The sequence below is a fragment of the Pteronotus mesoamericanus genome, unplaced genomic scaffold (assembly GCF_021234165.1).
Source record: "Pteronotus mesoamericanus isolate MK-2021 breed Mesoamerican mustached bat unplaced genomic scaffold, CSHL_Meso_final scaffold_85, whole genome shotgun sequence".
Classification (NCBI taxonomy): Eukaryota; Metazoa; Chordata; class Mammalia; order Chiroptera; family Mormoopidae; genus Pteronotus; species Pteronotus mesoamericanus.
Window position 1 is genome coordinate 39,433,326 of NW_026555329.1, and position 15,794 is coordinate 39,449,119.

General features: G+C 39.3%; 1 protein-coding gene and 1 non-coding gene across 2 annotated transcripts in view; one reads left to right on the forward strand and one right to left on the reverse strand.

Moving 5' to 3' along the window:
- Nucleotides 1–15,794, reverse strand: part of COG5 (component of oligomeric golgi complex 5) — a 338,428-nt gene that overhangs the window by 32,513 nt on the left and 290,121 nt on the right. The window contains exon 17 of the mRNA XM_054564649.1: nt 6,363–6,466. Within this exon, the coding sequence (XP_054420624.1) occupies nt 6,363–6,466 (104 nt within the window). The remainder of the gene's footprint in view (nt 1–6,362; nt 6,467–15,794) is intronic.
- LOC129063556 (U6 spliceosomal RNA) lies at nt 9,810–9,915 on the forward strand. The gene has a single exon (XR_008528350.1). It is a non-coding gene; the product is annotated as a U6 spliceosomal RNA (small nuclear RNA).

A 15,794-nucleotide genomic window follows, 5' to 3' on the forward strand; every position in this document is an offset into this window, starting at 1 on the left:
GAAGAATCAGTGTTAGTGCAATCTAACTGGTAAGGAGTGAGGCTGAGACAAGAGAAGGCAGGCAGGGCGCCCACGGGTGGCAGCACCAGAAGAATACTGAAACGACCTGCTGGATCCCCATGAGAAGAGTGGTTTCTAAACTATAAGTAGAGCTCTCCAGCCTACAGCACCAGAGCCCAAAGAATACAGAGAAAACAGCCAGCTGTGAAAAGTGGCAGGGTTGCTCTCTGCCAGAGACAGGCGGCTGGAGATGCAAAGAACTGTTTAAAGGGCCAACACATAAATTTCTATTTGTAGCCACATACCCTGGGCTCTGGCAAAGGCAGTGGCACAGTGGGCTGGGGACGCCTGAGGAGAGACTGGGGAAGGAGGTTTTGAGGAGAGAACTGAGAGAGTAGCCAGCGGGATCTCGGTGCTGACTCATCCCCTGTGCAGCAGCAGCCATCTTGCTCAGGTAGAGACCACTCACTCAGGTAGAGACCACTCCCCCTGAGTGGCAGCAGCATCAGAGGGCCCGAAAGCCCTGCCCCCAGGTGGGATTCCACCCTGCCCTGTGCTGTCTAAGCTGCCTGCTGAGGGCAGAGTGGCAGTCACAAATAGTGGAACCCTGGCTAAAGGGGGTGCAGAGGGTCTGGTGACACTTGAGGAGAGACTGGGGTCACAGGCTTTGGGGAGAGAACTGAGAGAGTAGCTGGCGGGATCCCAGTACTGACTCATCCGCCATACAGCAGAAGCATGAGAGGACCCGATAATCCTGACCCTAGGAGGGACTCCGCCCCGCCCTGAACTGTCTAAGCTGGCCTGCTGAGTGCAGAATGACTAGATTAACAGTTGAAGGAGAGAGCCACAAACAGTAGATTCTTGGAAATCTCAAACAGACTGCCTAAGGTCAGACAGGGTCAACAACTGACATCATTGGAGGCGGATCCAGAAAGTAAAAACAGCAGTTTCCTACCATAGAAGTTCATACCACAAAGTCAGGAAATCGAGACAGATCAGCTTAAGAAGAAGAAGCTAAATAGAAGAATCTCACAAATAATGGGAAGACAAAGAAACACCCCCCACCAGAAGGGAAAGGAGGAATCCCCACAAAGAGAACTAAATGAAATAGAAGCAAGTAAACTACCAGATATTGAGTTCCAAACAATGGTTCTAAGGAAGCTCAGTGAGCTCAGAGACAATTGCCAAAAACTACAGGGAAACTACGAGGAACTTACTGCAAAATATAGCAGCATGAAAAAGGACACAGAAATTATCAAGAGACAAGAGGAAATGAAGAATACAATTTCTGAATTGAAGAACACAGTAGAAGGAATCAAAAACAGGATAGATGAAGCTGAGGACGGAATCAGCGAGCCGGAAGACAAGGTAGAAAAAAGCTCCCAGATAGAGCAAGAAAATGAAAAAAGACTCAAAAGGAATAAAGAGGCGTTTAGGGAAATTCAGGACAACCTGAAACGTAATAATATCTGTATAATAGGGATACCAGAAGGAGAAGAGGATGAGGAAGGGATAGAGAACCTGTTTGAAAAAGTAATGATGAAAAACTTCCCTAATTGGAGGAGAGAAAAAGTCACACAAGTCCAGGAAGGACAGCAGAAACTCAATGAGGCCTACTCCTAGACACATCATCATTAAAATGGCAAATATCAAAGACAAAGGAGAATCTTAAAGGCAACAAAGAAGAAAATGATAGTAACATACAAGGGAGCCCTGGTAAGGCTAGCAGCTGACTTCTCAACAGAAACATTACAAGCCAGAAGGGAGTGGCAAGAAATATTCCAAGTCATGAAAAGCAAAGGCCTGCAACCAAGACTGCTCTACCTAGCAAGGCTCTCCATTAAAATGGAAGGCAAAATAAGAAGTTTCCCAGACAAAAGAAGGCTAAAAGAATACATCTCCAACAAACCAGCACTGCAAACTTTGCTAAAGGGACTGCTTTAAGAAAATAAAGAAAAGGAGTCTATGAATACCCAGTTCCTTTCAGAGTTGTCAATACTTCATATTACCAATATTTTTAATACTCATTAATCTGATTGTGACAATGATGTTATTTTAATTGTTCCTTTACTATTTGTTGAAACTAAACCATTTTTGTATATTTCTTGCATATTTCTATTATTTTTAAAAAAGCTTTAAATGAGTTTTTGGTATTCTTTATCCATTCATTGATTAAGGTTTGTAGGACTTTTTTCCCTTAAAAAGAAACAAAAAATAAAACAAAAAAACTCTACTAACCATGTTTTAGATGTGTTGTAAATACTTTCCTATTCTATTCCTTGTTTTTTAACTTTTTTTATATGTGTATTACTATACAGTTAAATGTTTAATATAGTCATATTGTCAATATTTACTTTATAGCTTCTGGGGTTGAATATTTTACTTCAGGTCATAAAAAATATTAGTTCTATTTCTTCTAAAACTCCTTAGAATCTACATATTGATTTTTAATTCACCTGAATATTTCTTGTATAATGTGTGAAATAGGGCTCTACATTTGTTTTATTTCAAGTAATAGTGATCCATGCACCTTATTTGTTGGATAAGCCTTATTTTACCCATTGATTTGAAATATCCACTTAATCATATATTATACTGTTAGAGTATTCGTTTGTCCCTAGAATGCTCGTTATATTTCATTGATCTACTTGATTACTTCTGTGCCGGTGTCATGTTGGTTTATTGGCTGAGACTTTAAAATGGTTTTAAATTTTTTAATATTTTATAATTAACTTTGACATTTAAGAAAATAATTAAGTCAATCTGCATTTAAGAAGGAAGGAAGGAAGGAAGGAAGGAAGGAAGGAAGGAAGGAAGGAAGGAAGGAAGGAAGGAAGGAAGGAAGGAAGGAAGGAAGGAAAGAAAGAAAGAAAGAAAGAAAGAAAGAAAGAAAGAAAGAAAGAAAGAAAGAAAGAAAGAAAGAAAAAAGAAAGGGTGAGAGAGAGATGGAATGCCTGCTTTTTTGTGACAACATGGATGGAACTAGAGAATACTAAGCTAAGTGAAATAAGCCAGTTGATGAAAGATAAATCCCATATGATCTCACCTATAAGTGTACTCTATTCAACAAAATAAACTAACGAACAAAATAAACCACAGGCACGGAGACATGGAGCAGACTGAAAGTGACCAGAGGACATGGGGAAAGAGGACAATGTTGGAAAGAAGGGGAAGTGACTAGACAAACACATAAAGAACATGTTAGAATGACCCATGGACATGGAGAGCAGAGTGGGAACTGACTGTGGGAGAGGGGGGTGGGGAGGGGAGATGGGTGAAGGGGGGTAAAGGGGTAAAAATTGAGACAGCTATAATAGAATAAACATGATTTATAAATTTAAAAAATAAATAAAAGATATATTTTTTGAAAAAGGCCTGGTGGTGGGGGGAACGAACCAGTCTGGTTCACCAGTATTTAGGCAAACTAGTGAGAACGTAACTATTTGGGAAACCAACTTTTAATGTTTAATGTGTTTTCTGTAGGTACTAGTTTGGCTCACAGTATAATTACTGAAATAAACATGACCACTTTTATAAATAAGCCTTTAAAAATCACCTCATTTTTGCTTCCTTTTCAGAGGCACTTATGATTAATCTAACTGAAGTCTTTCATATCACATTTAAACAAAGTTCATTTCCTCCCAAATACTGGCATCAACAATTTTATTCCTATATCCAAATATTATAGTACTTTTGTATAGAACCCACTCTGTCCTTCTGTCCTAAGATCCCTACCATTATTAAAAATAGAGATTAACCTTATCACCCTTCAAAACATACATTGTAAATGAAGTGATAAATGATTTAAAAAATTAAAGGACAGTGTCATAATCATACAACTTTTTCACAGACTAGTGGCTGGAAATTTAATAAACTAGATATTCTTTTAAACAACATGAATATAAAGAAAAACAAGATAGTTCAAAAATAGTAACTAAATATAAAGTAGGAATATAAAGTATACAATTTACATTTAATATTTAAATGCTTAACTCTAGAGTGTGGCTGTTTTTATTTTTATTTTTTAAATCACCTTAAGCATATGTAAATAATGTGGATGAGAAAAGAGGTTCTGCCCTGGCTGGTGTGGCTCAGTGGATTGGGTGTTAGCCTGAGAACCAATGGGTCACTGGTTCAATTTCCAGGCAGGGCACATTCCTGGATTGCGGGCCAGGTCCCCAGTAGGAGACAACTCCCAGTAGGAGGGAGGCAACCTCACATTGATGTTACTCTCCCTCTCTTTCTACTTCCCTTCCCCATCCCTCTAAAAATAAATAAATAAAAGCTTTTTGAAAAGTGGGGAATCTATGGAAAGTAGTATCTATCACAGGGTGAAATGATAATAAATTCCTAACTGTGCAGATTACAGTGGGTAGTCACATCGTGGGCTTATAATTTTAGTAAAAGGTTTACCAGCCCTGTTCATTGTTTCTGTGCATCTAGGTTAACACATCTTTGAAATGCTCCCTTTTCAGACCCCTCAAGAGAGCACATAATCCTAACTATCCTGCAATCCCCTCCCTAGTTGCTTCCTGCCACCTTCATGCAAGCGTCCTTAAGTTCTCTAAGTAATTTCAAATGCATAAAAGAAACTGAAAACTAGATGGCTGCTGCTGCATGGGGAATGGATCAGCACCAGGATCCCACTGGCTACTCTCTCAGTTCTCTCCCCAAGGCCTCCTTCCCCAGTGTCTCCTCCAGTGTCTCTAGCCCACTCTGCCCCGCCTTTGCCAAAGCCCAGGACAAACTAACCAGTATCGTTATTATCAAACCCGAGGCTGTGATTACTGAGAAAACTATAGAAATTAAAGAAAAAAGGGTGTTTTGAATATTATTCAAGATCAAGGCTTTAGAATACTGATGCAAAGACAAGTAGTATTATCAGAAGAAGAGGCACAAAAATTGTGCAAGAAATATGAAAATGAAGATTATTTTGAAAATCTTATAGAAAACATGGCCAGTGGTCCACCTGTAGTCCTCGTTTTATTAAAAGACAATGATTTACAACACTGGAAAAAGTTAATTGGACCAAGCACTGTTGAAGAAGCCAAAGAATATCTTCCAGAGAAGGGTCTTTGGTCACGGTTCTGACCAAGTGGAATGCTATTTCAGAATGCAGACGATTGATGGGTCCCACGGACCCAGATGAAGCAAAACTATTGTCCCCAGACTCCATCCGAGCCAAATTTGGAGAGAGTATTTTGAGAAATGCTGCACATGGATCATCTAATACCTACGATGCAATGGAGGCAATCAATAGTGTGTTAGAAGATTTTGTTCCTAAGAATACTGAGGAAAACTAAAGCACAATACCTCTTTTAAAAAAAAGAAAGAAAGAAAGAAAGTGAAAACTGTTACTCTTGGGAGTATTTATCTCAGTCTGTTGAGATCTTGCTTTCAGTTGTATCCTCTGTTTGGCTGAAATACATTTTTAAAAAAATATTTGTAATATGTTTATTGATTTTAGAGAGAGAGGAAGAGAGAGAAAGAGAGACATCAATGTGAGGGAGAAACATTGACTGGTTGCCTCTCATAATGTGCCCTGACCGGGGACCAAACCCACAACCTAGGTATATGAGCTGACCAGGAATTGAACCCCCAATCTTTTGGTGTATGGGACAATGCTCCACCCAACTGAGTCACACTGGCAAGGGCTCAAATGCATTTTTATAAAAATTCTCTACAGGTTTGGACATTTGTTATGTTGAAAATAATTATTCCAAATTCTCCATAAACAGCTTTCTAATACACTGAGTCAAAAATATTTTATTCTGCTTGAACAGACTTCAGCAAACACTGGGTTAGGAACTTTGATTCTTATTCTTAAGATAGTAAGATACGGATAAGCAGTAGACATATGAAATAGCTATGGTATAATATAAAAATGTTTATGGCTGGGTGTGTTCATCAGCCACAAAACTCTGAGAAAGGAAAATCACTCTGAGAGTATTTGGGCAGGAGCTTGCCCTCAAAGCCAAAGCAGCATTTGGATTTTGTAGAAGAAATACAATGCTTACGCCACAGCTCAAGTACAGGGTATTTGTGAAAGGTAGGACAAAGATAAAACAGGAAAGGTAAGATGGTACAGACTACTAAAGGTCCTGAAGTGCCAAGCTGAGTCCTGTAGATGTTAATGATTCCATGTTTCAATGGCAGGAGGGAAATGATGACAACATCAACTGAAAGCAATTTCATTTGCTAATGGTGCTCACCACGAACGAAATAGGATAAAGTTGGAGGCCAATCCTGTCACGTGAGGAACAAGCCCTAGTTGTCAGGAGACTTTAGGGAGTAGGAGTGGAGACGGAAATGAAAAACAAAGGCAGTAAAGGTCAGTGAAAATACTGGTTTAAAGTTATTACCCAGAAAAATCTTCTTGATGCATGGTGATGATTATGGCCTCTATAGCATCTCCCACTGAAGTCAGTAAGGGTTGCACAGCATTTCCCATAAGAACATGGATCGTCTGAAAAGAAAAAAAGGAACGAGAGGCAAAATTAAAGAAGACTAACACGAAGAAATCCGAGCAGCATTTTGACTAAAAGCTTTCATAATTATGTCAAATTCAAACTAAATACAGTTTAATAACTGCCACCAGAAATGATTTTTAAAGCTTATATTTGTAGATAGCACTAAAAAATTTTAACTTTCCACTCCTCTGAAATTTTCAAAAGTTTAATGGTCAAATGAGCCCCTGGAAAAAGGAACAAGAGAGGAGCCGTGCCATGGTGAAGTAAAGATCAAGTGAACACGTTCTGAAAAAATTTCGGAGGAATGATTAAGACCAAAGCTGATTCTTCAAAACTGGAATGACATTATATGCTTGTAACCAGAGTGAATATAATAAATATCGGGCAGAACAGTTAAATACTTCCTGAATTAGGTTTCAATTTAGAATTTTACAGTAGTGATTCTCAACTAGGGGCAATTTTGTTTCTTCACCTGAAAATGTTTGGAGACATTTTTGATTGTTAGAACTGGGGTGTGTGAAGGTTTTACTATTAGCATCCAGTGGGTAGAGGATGGAGATGCTGCTGGACATCCTATAGGGCAGTCCCCACAACAAAGAAACTACAGTGTCAATAGTGCAAAGACTGAGAAACTATTCTACAGTGAGGTATAATCACTGGTTAGGTTGTGTAAGACTACAGGTCTTAGTTAAGGGTGAAAATATTGGCTGGGTCTCAGTAAACACTCCAAATCTAAAATTTAAGTATATTATCTGTGTTTCAGTAATGATTATACACAGAATCAAGATGGATGGCTTTGGCTCCTACTAATGATTTCAACAAAAGAAAAAACTTTAAATAGGACCTATATTCATTAAGTTCCTAAATGTCACCCTAGACTTTGAGGAGCTCATAATCTAGTGACAACAGATAACAATCTAAGAGTGATATCAGTGCTCTACAGAGTGCTGTGGATGAGAGAGACCTCTAACTTATACTGAGATTTTGCAAAACAAAAGGTGTTGCCTGAACTGAATTTCAAAGGACAAATTGGTAAGAACCTTGTGGCACAGGGTGGGGCTTGGAGAGTTTACGCTAAGGCAGAGGGGCCTGGGAAAGCTGATACATTTCGGGAACTGCAAGCATTGAACACAGATCCCGGGAGGCAGCTGCCTATGTGAAGAGAGCCAGGCAGCAGATGCACTCCGTGTAGGCTGCTAAGGAGTTGGGAATTTATCCTGAAGGGGCTGGGGGACCAATGATGGGTTGTAAGCAATGGGGAAATGTGGTTAAGGTCTGAATATGGGAAAAGTCCTGTTGAATTTAGACTGGCTAAATCAGACTAAAGGCAGGATGACACAGTAGTAGTATAAATGGGAAATGGTGAGCACCTGAAACCAATCAGAGGCAGAAGAAACAGAGATGAGACAGGATGAAGACACTTTGAAAAGAGAATCAAATTTCCATTTGTTTTCTTTCACATTTTTAATTATTATAATGAAATTTCCTTCTATTTTTTTTTATTATTAGCACTTTTTTCTTTACCTCACTGAGGTTCTTGCCTGATAATTATAGAGTGCGGGTCATCTCGGGGTAGATATGTTACTGGACAGGGGCCTGGCCCTGAGCGGGTCTGCTTAGGACCGGCCGGAGTGCGTGGGTTCCTGACTTCGTGGAGGGAAGATTTCACAACACGAGTCCAGGTGACTATGAGGATGCATTTATCAAAGCTGGGGGCAGTGAAACAGGGAAGGGCTTAGCATAGAAGAAGAAATAGGAGAGCCTAGGCTGGGCTGCCTTAGCTCACTGGTGAGTCAGAGAAAAGAGGCTTTGGGGACAGGTTCAGGGGATTAGTCTGAAACAAGCTGCCAGCTGCCCATTGAGAAGCATGCCTGTGCAGAAAGAAGTAGGGGAAGACAGAAAAGGGAATGGCAGGGGCTGCTCCCCAGAGGGAGAGTGCTCACTGGGTTCTTTGTTCTGACGCTTCTCTCTCTCTCTCTCTCTCTCTCTCTCTCTCAGAGGAGATCTCTGGGGAGGGTTCAGGAGAGTACGCACCTGTCTCCAGGTGTGCCCTTTCAGGGCCATTGTCTCCTCTGACCGGTCAGTGACAGGGCAGGGGGTCTTTAGTCATTACACTTGCTCCTGGCTTTGCTCACCTGGTTTTGCTGCTTTTCTGGGCCTGGAGCTGAAATACACCTGAGGCCTGGATGTGACCTCCAGGGAGGAAAAGCTAGGGGAGGAAAGGTTACCCTGGGGGCCAAGTCCTTGTTTTCCCGGTTTTGTCCCCTGCCAGGCAGTGGGGGCCTTCCACCCTGGTGACCGCCAGCACCTGGCTGTAAATTGCTCGGCCATCGTGTTCAGCTCTCTGTCTCAGTTTCCCTATTCCACTTGCCAAGGAATTGTTCTAGCTTCTCACTGCCGTCTCAGACAGATGTTGATTGTCTTTTCCCTTGACAATGATAACATTTTCTAACTCTCTGTATATGTGGTGATTTTTACACCTGGGTATTGTGTAGACTCAGTATTTTTAAATATCCCTCCTAAGAGTGTTGATGTTTCTTTAGCAGTTAATTTGTTTGATTAGACCCAGTCTGTATACTGACATACCTGTAGTTGGCTGTGCCTTACATCTCAATTCAGTTCCTTAAGGCTTACTTACAAAAACCACTTTTAGTTTGCTCTGTGCATGCATGGTTGATGAGACCATTCTAGACTAGCGGTGAGCTGGGACAGAGAGTCAGGCGTTCCTCTCCACTGGCTCTCTCCTTTCTGAGGTTTGCTTCTCACTTCCCAACAGCTCTTTCCCCTTGTTCCTTTCACCTGTAAGTCTGTAGGTTTGTTTTGTTTTCTCTCTGAGTTTTAGCCACCCGGCCTCACCTCTACCATGACTGTAGTCACTCTTAGAGCAAAGTCATAAAAAAATGGAAAACTCCCACTTCTTGCTGCATGCTCTAGATTTCACACCACTCTGAAACTACCTGCTTCTTTTTTTCCCCATCTCCAGAGCCTTCCGACAGATTTTCTGTTTTTGTTTTGTCTTTGGTATTTTTTCCATACTTATTTTAAGGAGGATGTGTAGTTAGACACTCACTCTTTTATACCAGAGAAGGAAACCAACCCTTCTTCTTGAAACCTTCTTGTCAGTTTATTTCTACCATGGCCTAGGGGAAATTTACAACTTTAAATGTTTATTTCGGGGAAGAAGAGGTCTAAAGTCCACAGTATATGGTCTCACAATTCTTTTTAAAAACAGTCAAGGAAAATCCAAAGTAATTGGAAGGAAATAAAAAAGAAAAAAGTAAAAATCAATGAAATAGGAACATATAGAATGAAGAATATTGTCAAAAGTTGGTTCTTTGAGTGCTCACTTTGGCATCACGTATATTAAAATTGGAATGACAAAGAGAAGATTAGCATAGCCCCCGAGCAAGGGCGGCACACAAATTCATGGGTGTTCCCTATTTTTAGACTCCACCAAAAAACTACTCAACCTAATAAGTGAATTTGACAAAACAGTGGGATACAAAGTCAATATTCAGAAATCGAAAGTATTTTTGTACACCAACAATGAAATATCAGAAGCAGAAATCAGGAAAAAAACCCTATTTGCTATAGCAACAAGAAAACTAAAGTACCTAGAAATAAACTTTACCAGGGAGGTAAAAGACCTATACTCAGAAAAATAAACAACACTGAAGAAAGAAATTAAGGAAGACACAAATAAAAGGAAGCATATACCATGTTCATGGATTGGAAGAATTAACATCTTCAAAATGTCTGTACTCCCCCAAGCAATTTATAGAGTTAAAGTCATCCCTATTAAAATACCAATGACGTATTTGAAAGATACAGAACAAACATTTCAAAAATTTAAATGGAACCATAAATGACCCCAAATAGCTACACCAATTTTCAGAAAGAAGAACACAACAGGAGGGGTCACAATACTTGATATCAAACTATGTTACAAGGCCACTGTAATCAAAACAGCCTGGTACTGGCATAAGAACAGGCACATAGATCAATGGAACAGAATAGAGAGTCCAGAAATAAACCCAGGCCTCTATGGTCAAATAATATTCGACAACGAGGGCAGAAGCATAAAATGGGATGAAAATAGCCTCTTCAACAAATGGTGTTGGGAGATCTGGATAACTACATGCAAAAAAATGAAACTCAACCACCAACTTATACCATACACCAAAATAAACTCAAGACGGATAAAAGACAAATATAAGTCACGACGCATAAAAGTCTTAGAGGAGAACATAGTCAGGAAACTCTCAGATATCCCACGCAGCAATATTTTCACCAATGTCTCCTGGAGCAAGGGACATAAAGGAAAGAATAAACAACTGGGATTTCATCAAAATAAGAAGCTTCTGCATGGCTAAAGAAAACATCAGCAAAATGAAAAGGGAATCAACTGTGAGAGAAAACATATATTTGAAAAAGATACTTTGGACAAGTGTTTGTTCTTGAAATATATGAAGAATTCATGTGATTCTACTCCAGGAAGGCAAACAACCCAATTTAAAAAAGGGCAAAAGACCTGAATAGACACTTCTCCAAGGACATACATAGGGCCCAGAGACATATGAAAGGATGCTCAGCATCACTAGCCATCAGAGAAATGCAAATTAAAACCACAATGAGATAACACTTCACACTGGTCAGAAGGAACATCATAACCAAATCAATAAACAACAAGTGCTGGCAACACTGCAGAGAAGAGGGAACCCCAGTACACTGTTGGTGGGAATGTAAACTGGTGCAGCCACTGTGGAAAACAGCATGGAATTTCCTCAGAAAACTAAAAATGGAACTGCCTTTTGACCCAGCAATTCCACTGCTGGGATTATACCCTAAGAATCCCAAAACACCAATTCAAAAGAGTCTATGCACCCCAATGTTCATAGCAGCATAATTTACAATAGCCAAGTACTGGAAGCAACTTAAAAGCCCATCAATAAATGAGTGGATCAAAAAACTATGGTACATTCACACAATGGAATACTATGCAGCAGAAAAAAAGAAGAAACTCCTACCCTTCACGACAGCATGGATCCATCTGGAGAGAATTATGCTAAGTGAAATAAGCCAGGCAGTGAAAGACAAATACCATATGATCTCACCTATAAGTGGAACCTAATCAGCAGAATAAACAAGCAGGCAAAATATAACCAGAGGTTACATATAAAGACCACTGATATAAAGACCAAACTGACAGTATCCAGAGGAGGGGGATGGAGGGGATAATAGGGGGAAAAAGAGGAAAGGCCATCAAGGAACATGTATAAAGGATCCATTGGACAAAGCTGAAAGGAGGTAGGATTGAGGGTGGGAGGTGGGTGTTGGGAACCATCCCACCTGGTTTGACTGTAGCCTCGCCGACTGGCGAGAGGGCCCCAAGGCTGGAGCTGAGCAAGGAGGCCTTGGGAAAATAGGCCGCTGAGGAGACCAGACCTGTCCCCCTGGCAGGGGCACAGCTGCTGCCTCCCTCACATCACCCTGCTTGACCCCAGCGGATGGGTGGTTAGTCAAGGATGGGTAAGACCCCTTGATGGCAGGGGCAACCTAAGACAGGCACAGTCGCATAGGGGCTATCAGGGAAGGACTTGGGGGACACACAGAAGGGACAAAAGACCCTAACTCCTTGGCTCTGTCATAGCCAGAGTCCTCATTCTATCTGAAAGAAGTCTCCTTATCTCTTGGCTGCTCTGCTACACCCACCTGACTCTGGCTTGAAACAATACCAGAGGCAGGTACAGCCCTGGTCTGGAATAGGTGGTTCCTGGGGGCAATTGGGCCTGGAAAGCGAATGCATTAAATCCTATGAAACCTACTTTGCTAAGAATGCCCTGGAGTTAATGAGTACTCGTGTTTGGGAATCCGAGCATAGGATGAGTTTATTTTCTCAGGGTTGAATAGGTGTTAACCTGTCTACCAGACCCTGACCTAAGGCAAATCTCTGTGTTCCTTCAATTTTTATCTATGATCTCTGTTTTCTGTAAATATAGATTTTAGGCATTGACTGATAAGCTTTGCATTCATACTGTATACCCCTGTGCATTTCCCATATTGTTCTCAATCAAAGCCACTTCAAGAGAAGGACTCGGGGCATTCTCTACCAGAGGGAATCGCCACCCTCTCTCCTCACAGGCAAATCGTGTCTGGTACAGTTTATTTCTTCATCCGCGGCGGCCGGGGGGACTCTGCGGGACAAAGCTCCCTTTTCATCTGGCGCCGGAACAGGGACCCCACAGGTGGGGATGGGTGAGGAGGCAGAGAGTGGTGGGAGGAAAATGGAGAAAACTGTATTTGAACAACAATAAAAAAAATTTTTTTTAAAGTTGGTTCTTTGAAAAGATCAATGAAATTGGTAAAACCCTAGATAAACTAATCAAGGATAAAAAGAGAATTCAAATCAATATAAAAAATGAAAAAGAGGCTTTCACTGTAGGTCCCAAAGATATTAAAAGGACAGTATGAGAATATCATGTCCATAATTCTGATAATTAGATAACTTAGATGAATAAACAAACACCTAGAAAGTCACAAACTATCAAAGCTCACTCAATCAATAGATAACCTGAATAATCTTTATCTATTAAACAAATTAAATGTGCAGTTATAAACTTCCTATTGATACAAAGAAAACTATAGACCTAGATTGCTTTACTTGTAAATTCTACTGAGCATTTAAAGAACAAAACAGTAGAAATTCTACATGTATTCTTCCAGAAAACAGAAGAGGGAGAGACATTTCCAAATCAAATTAGTGAGGCCAGTATTAACTTTAATATGAAAACCAAACAAAGAAATACAAGAAAAGAAAACTATATACCAATACCCCTTATGATTACAGATACAAATATCTTTAACAAAAATTAGGTAAATCAAATACAGGAATACATAAAAAGGGTAAAACATCATGAATAAGGTTGGTTTGATATTTGAAAATAAATTCCTGTATTTTATTAACAGAATAAAGGAGTGAAAACATATGATCATTTAAATAGATACAGAAAAAGGTATTTGATGAAACAATACTGTTTATAATAAAAATAAATTCAGTAAACTAAAAATAGAAGGGAACTTGCTTAATCTCTTGGAGTGGCAGGACCACTCCAAGATGGCCTTGAACTAATTGCTAATTTTTCTTACCCAGTTCTCAAGGGTAAAACTGGTGATGCTTCAGCAAAGTGCAGTACCCAGGTACATGAGACACATTCTGGTGGGCAAACCTCAGAGTAAGGGCTATAGCCCAAAATCAAGGCAGTTTTCCTTGCACTGACCTCAACTCTCAGCCCAAAGTGATTCATATTAGGAATAACCTTTGTTGTATGCTATAATACAGGTTCAGAGAATCCACCCTATACTGTATTATAGTCTCTGACAAATTTCCATTTTTAACTTGTCCAGAAAGCTTTTTATCATCAGGCAAAATGAAGGTACTCTGTCTTAACCTACAGAATGAACTTTCTCAAACTATGAGTTGCAATCATTAGAGGCCAAAAAATCTATCTAGTAAATCGCTATCAGAATGTTTTAAAAAGTAATATATGAGTTTAGAAAATAACAGAGTGCATCCAAAAAATCAAGAGAAAGTGTTATTTTATGAAACCTTTGTTTTAATTATGGAAATGTGCATAGATGTATAGTCTATATATATGCAATTATATATGTGTGTATATGTTTATAAATGCATAAGTATTACGAATAGGGTGACAGAGTAAAATGTATTTCTTATCTTGGGTAGTAATCAAAAGATGTTTGACAGCTACTGCTAGAACATAAAGAAAAAATGTGGAACTACTGAAAAGAAAACCACACGTATTTCCTGTTTGAGAGCAATATTAAGACCCTCTGGTTTGTCACTCTCACCTGATTTTATAGTGTTTTTCTGTTCATCAATAAATTAGACAATTCTTACTAAAAACAATTATTACATTATGGCAGCTTTAATAATATTTCATCATCACAAGAACACCATACTGGGCAAAAGAAAAGGATACAGAGAAAACATCCAGGTACACTTCTCATGTGCTGGGAGAAAACAGGCTGCATCTTCTTACTCTCACATACTAATTTAGTGTCCTTAAGTTGTGGGTCTGTTAAATCCCTACCCGTGTCACTCACGGACAGTATCTGACCTCAGAAGTTCCCTTTTCCTTTAGGATTTGTAACACTGTCCTCTCTCAATTGTCTTCCTCACTATCTTTGTATCCTCTTTACTCTCTAAATATAAATGTTCTCACCGGAGTTTATTGGTATCTCTGTGTGTGTGTGTGTCTCGGTCTCTCCTTCTCTTTATAACTCTAACCAAGTGATCTAAATCTAATCTAATAGTTGACATGAATTGTTTTTGTGTCAGTGTATTATACCATTTTATAGATACAAACTAAGGTAAGCAAAAACTTACTAACATGTCTGAAGGTAATACAACTACTTAACAACTGAAATAAGATGCATATAAAGGCAGTCTGGCTCCAGAGTCTTTGCCCTATGGCTTTATTTATTTAGTAAATGAATGAATGGATGATCGTGGCAAGGTATAGTGGACATGACTCTACTGAGTCAGAGAGGTCTAGGCTTACCAGCTACGATTACTTTGAGCAAGTTATTACTTCTAAGTTCTATAAAATAGGAATAAAAATATATAACTTTTATATTTCAGTTGCTGTAATGTTTCAACAGATTGAATGTGACTGGCAAGTAACAATGTGTTAAAGGATATCTATTTCTATCAAAAGAATGAATAATTTTCTTGTTTTTTAAAATAGTTACTAAGGTCAACTACATATGACTCTGAATCCCGTACCTACATTATTTTTCATTAAACTTCCTTAGTAGTAGAAAGGGGGAATGTTTATGTTAATTTCTTAAAAGAGAGCGGGGAGCGGGCTTCACCCTGGTTTCACATCTTACAGTCACACATTAGTGTATCTCAACCTTGGCACTATTGACGTCTGGGCTCAATATTATTCTTTGCTGTGAGGTGCTGTCCTATGCACTGTAGGGTGTTTAACAGAATCCCTGGCACCAGAAGCATCCCTGTGCTAGTGTGACAATCAAAACGCCTTCAGAAATTGTTATATTGACCTGGTGGAGAACCACTGCTTTACTAGGGTAATACCCAGCTGTGCTGCCTTAAGATACAGTCAACTTTCTTGCTTCTCTTGCTTATTGTACAATTATTTTAAGTGGAACATAATCTGTAGACCAACAGCAGCTATTTTTAAATTCTAGAAAATATAAACACACATGTATCTTTTTAGGATAATTATCAGCATTCTACCTTTGGTATATGCAAAGGATTCTGACTTATTTTTAAAATGTGAC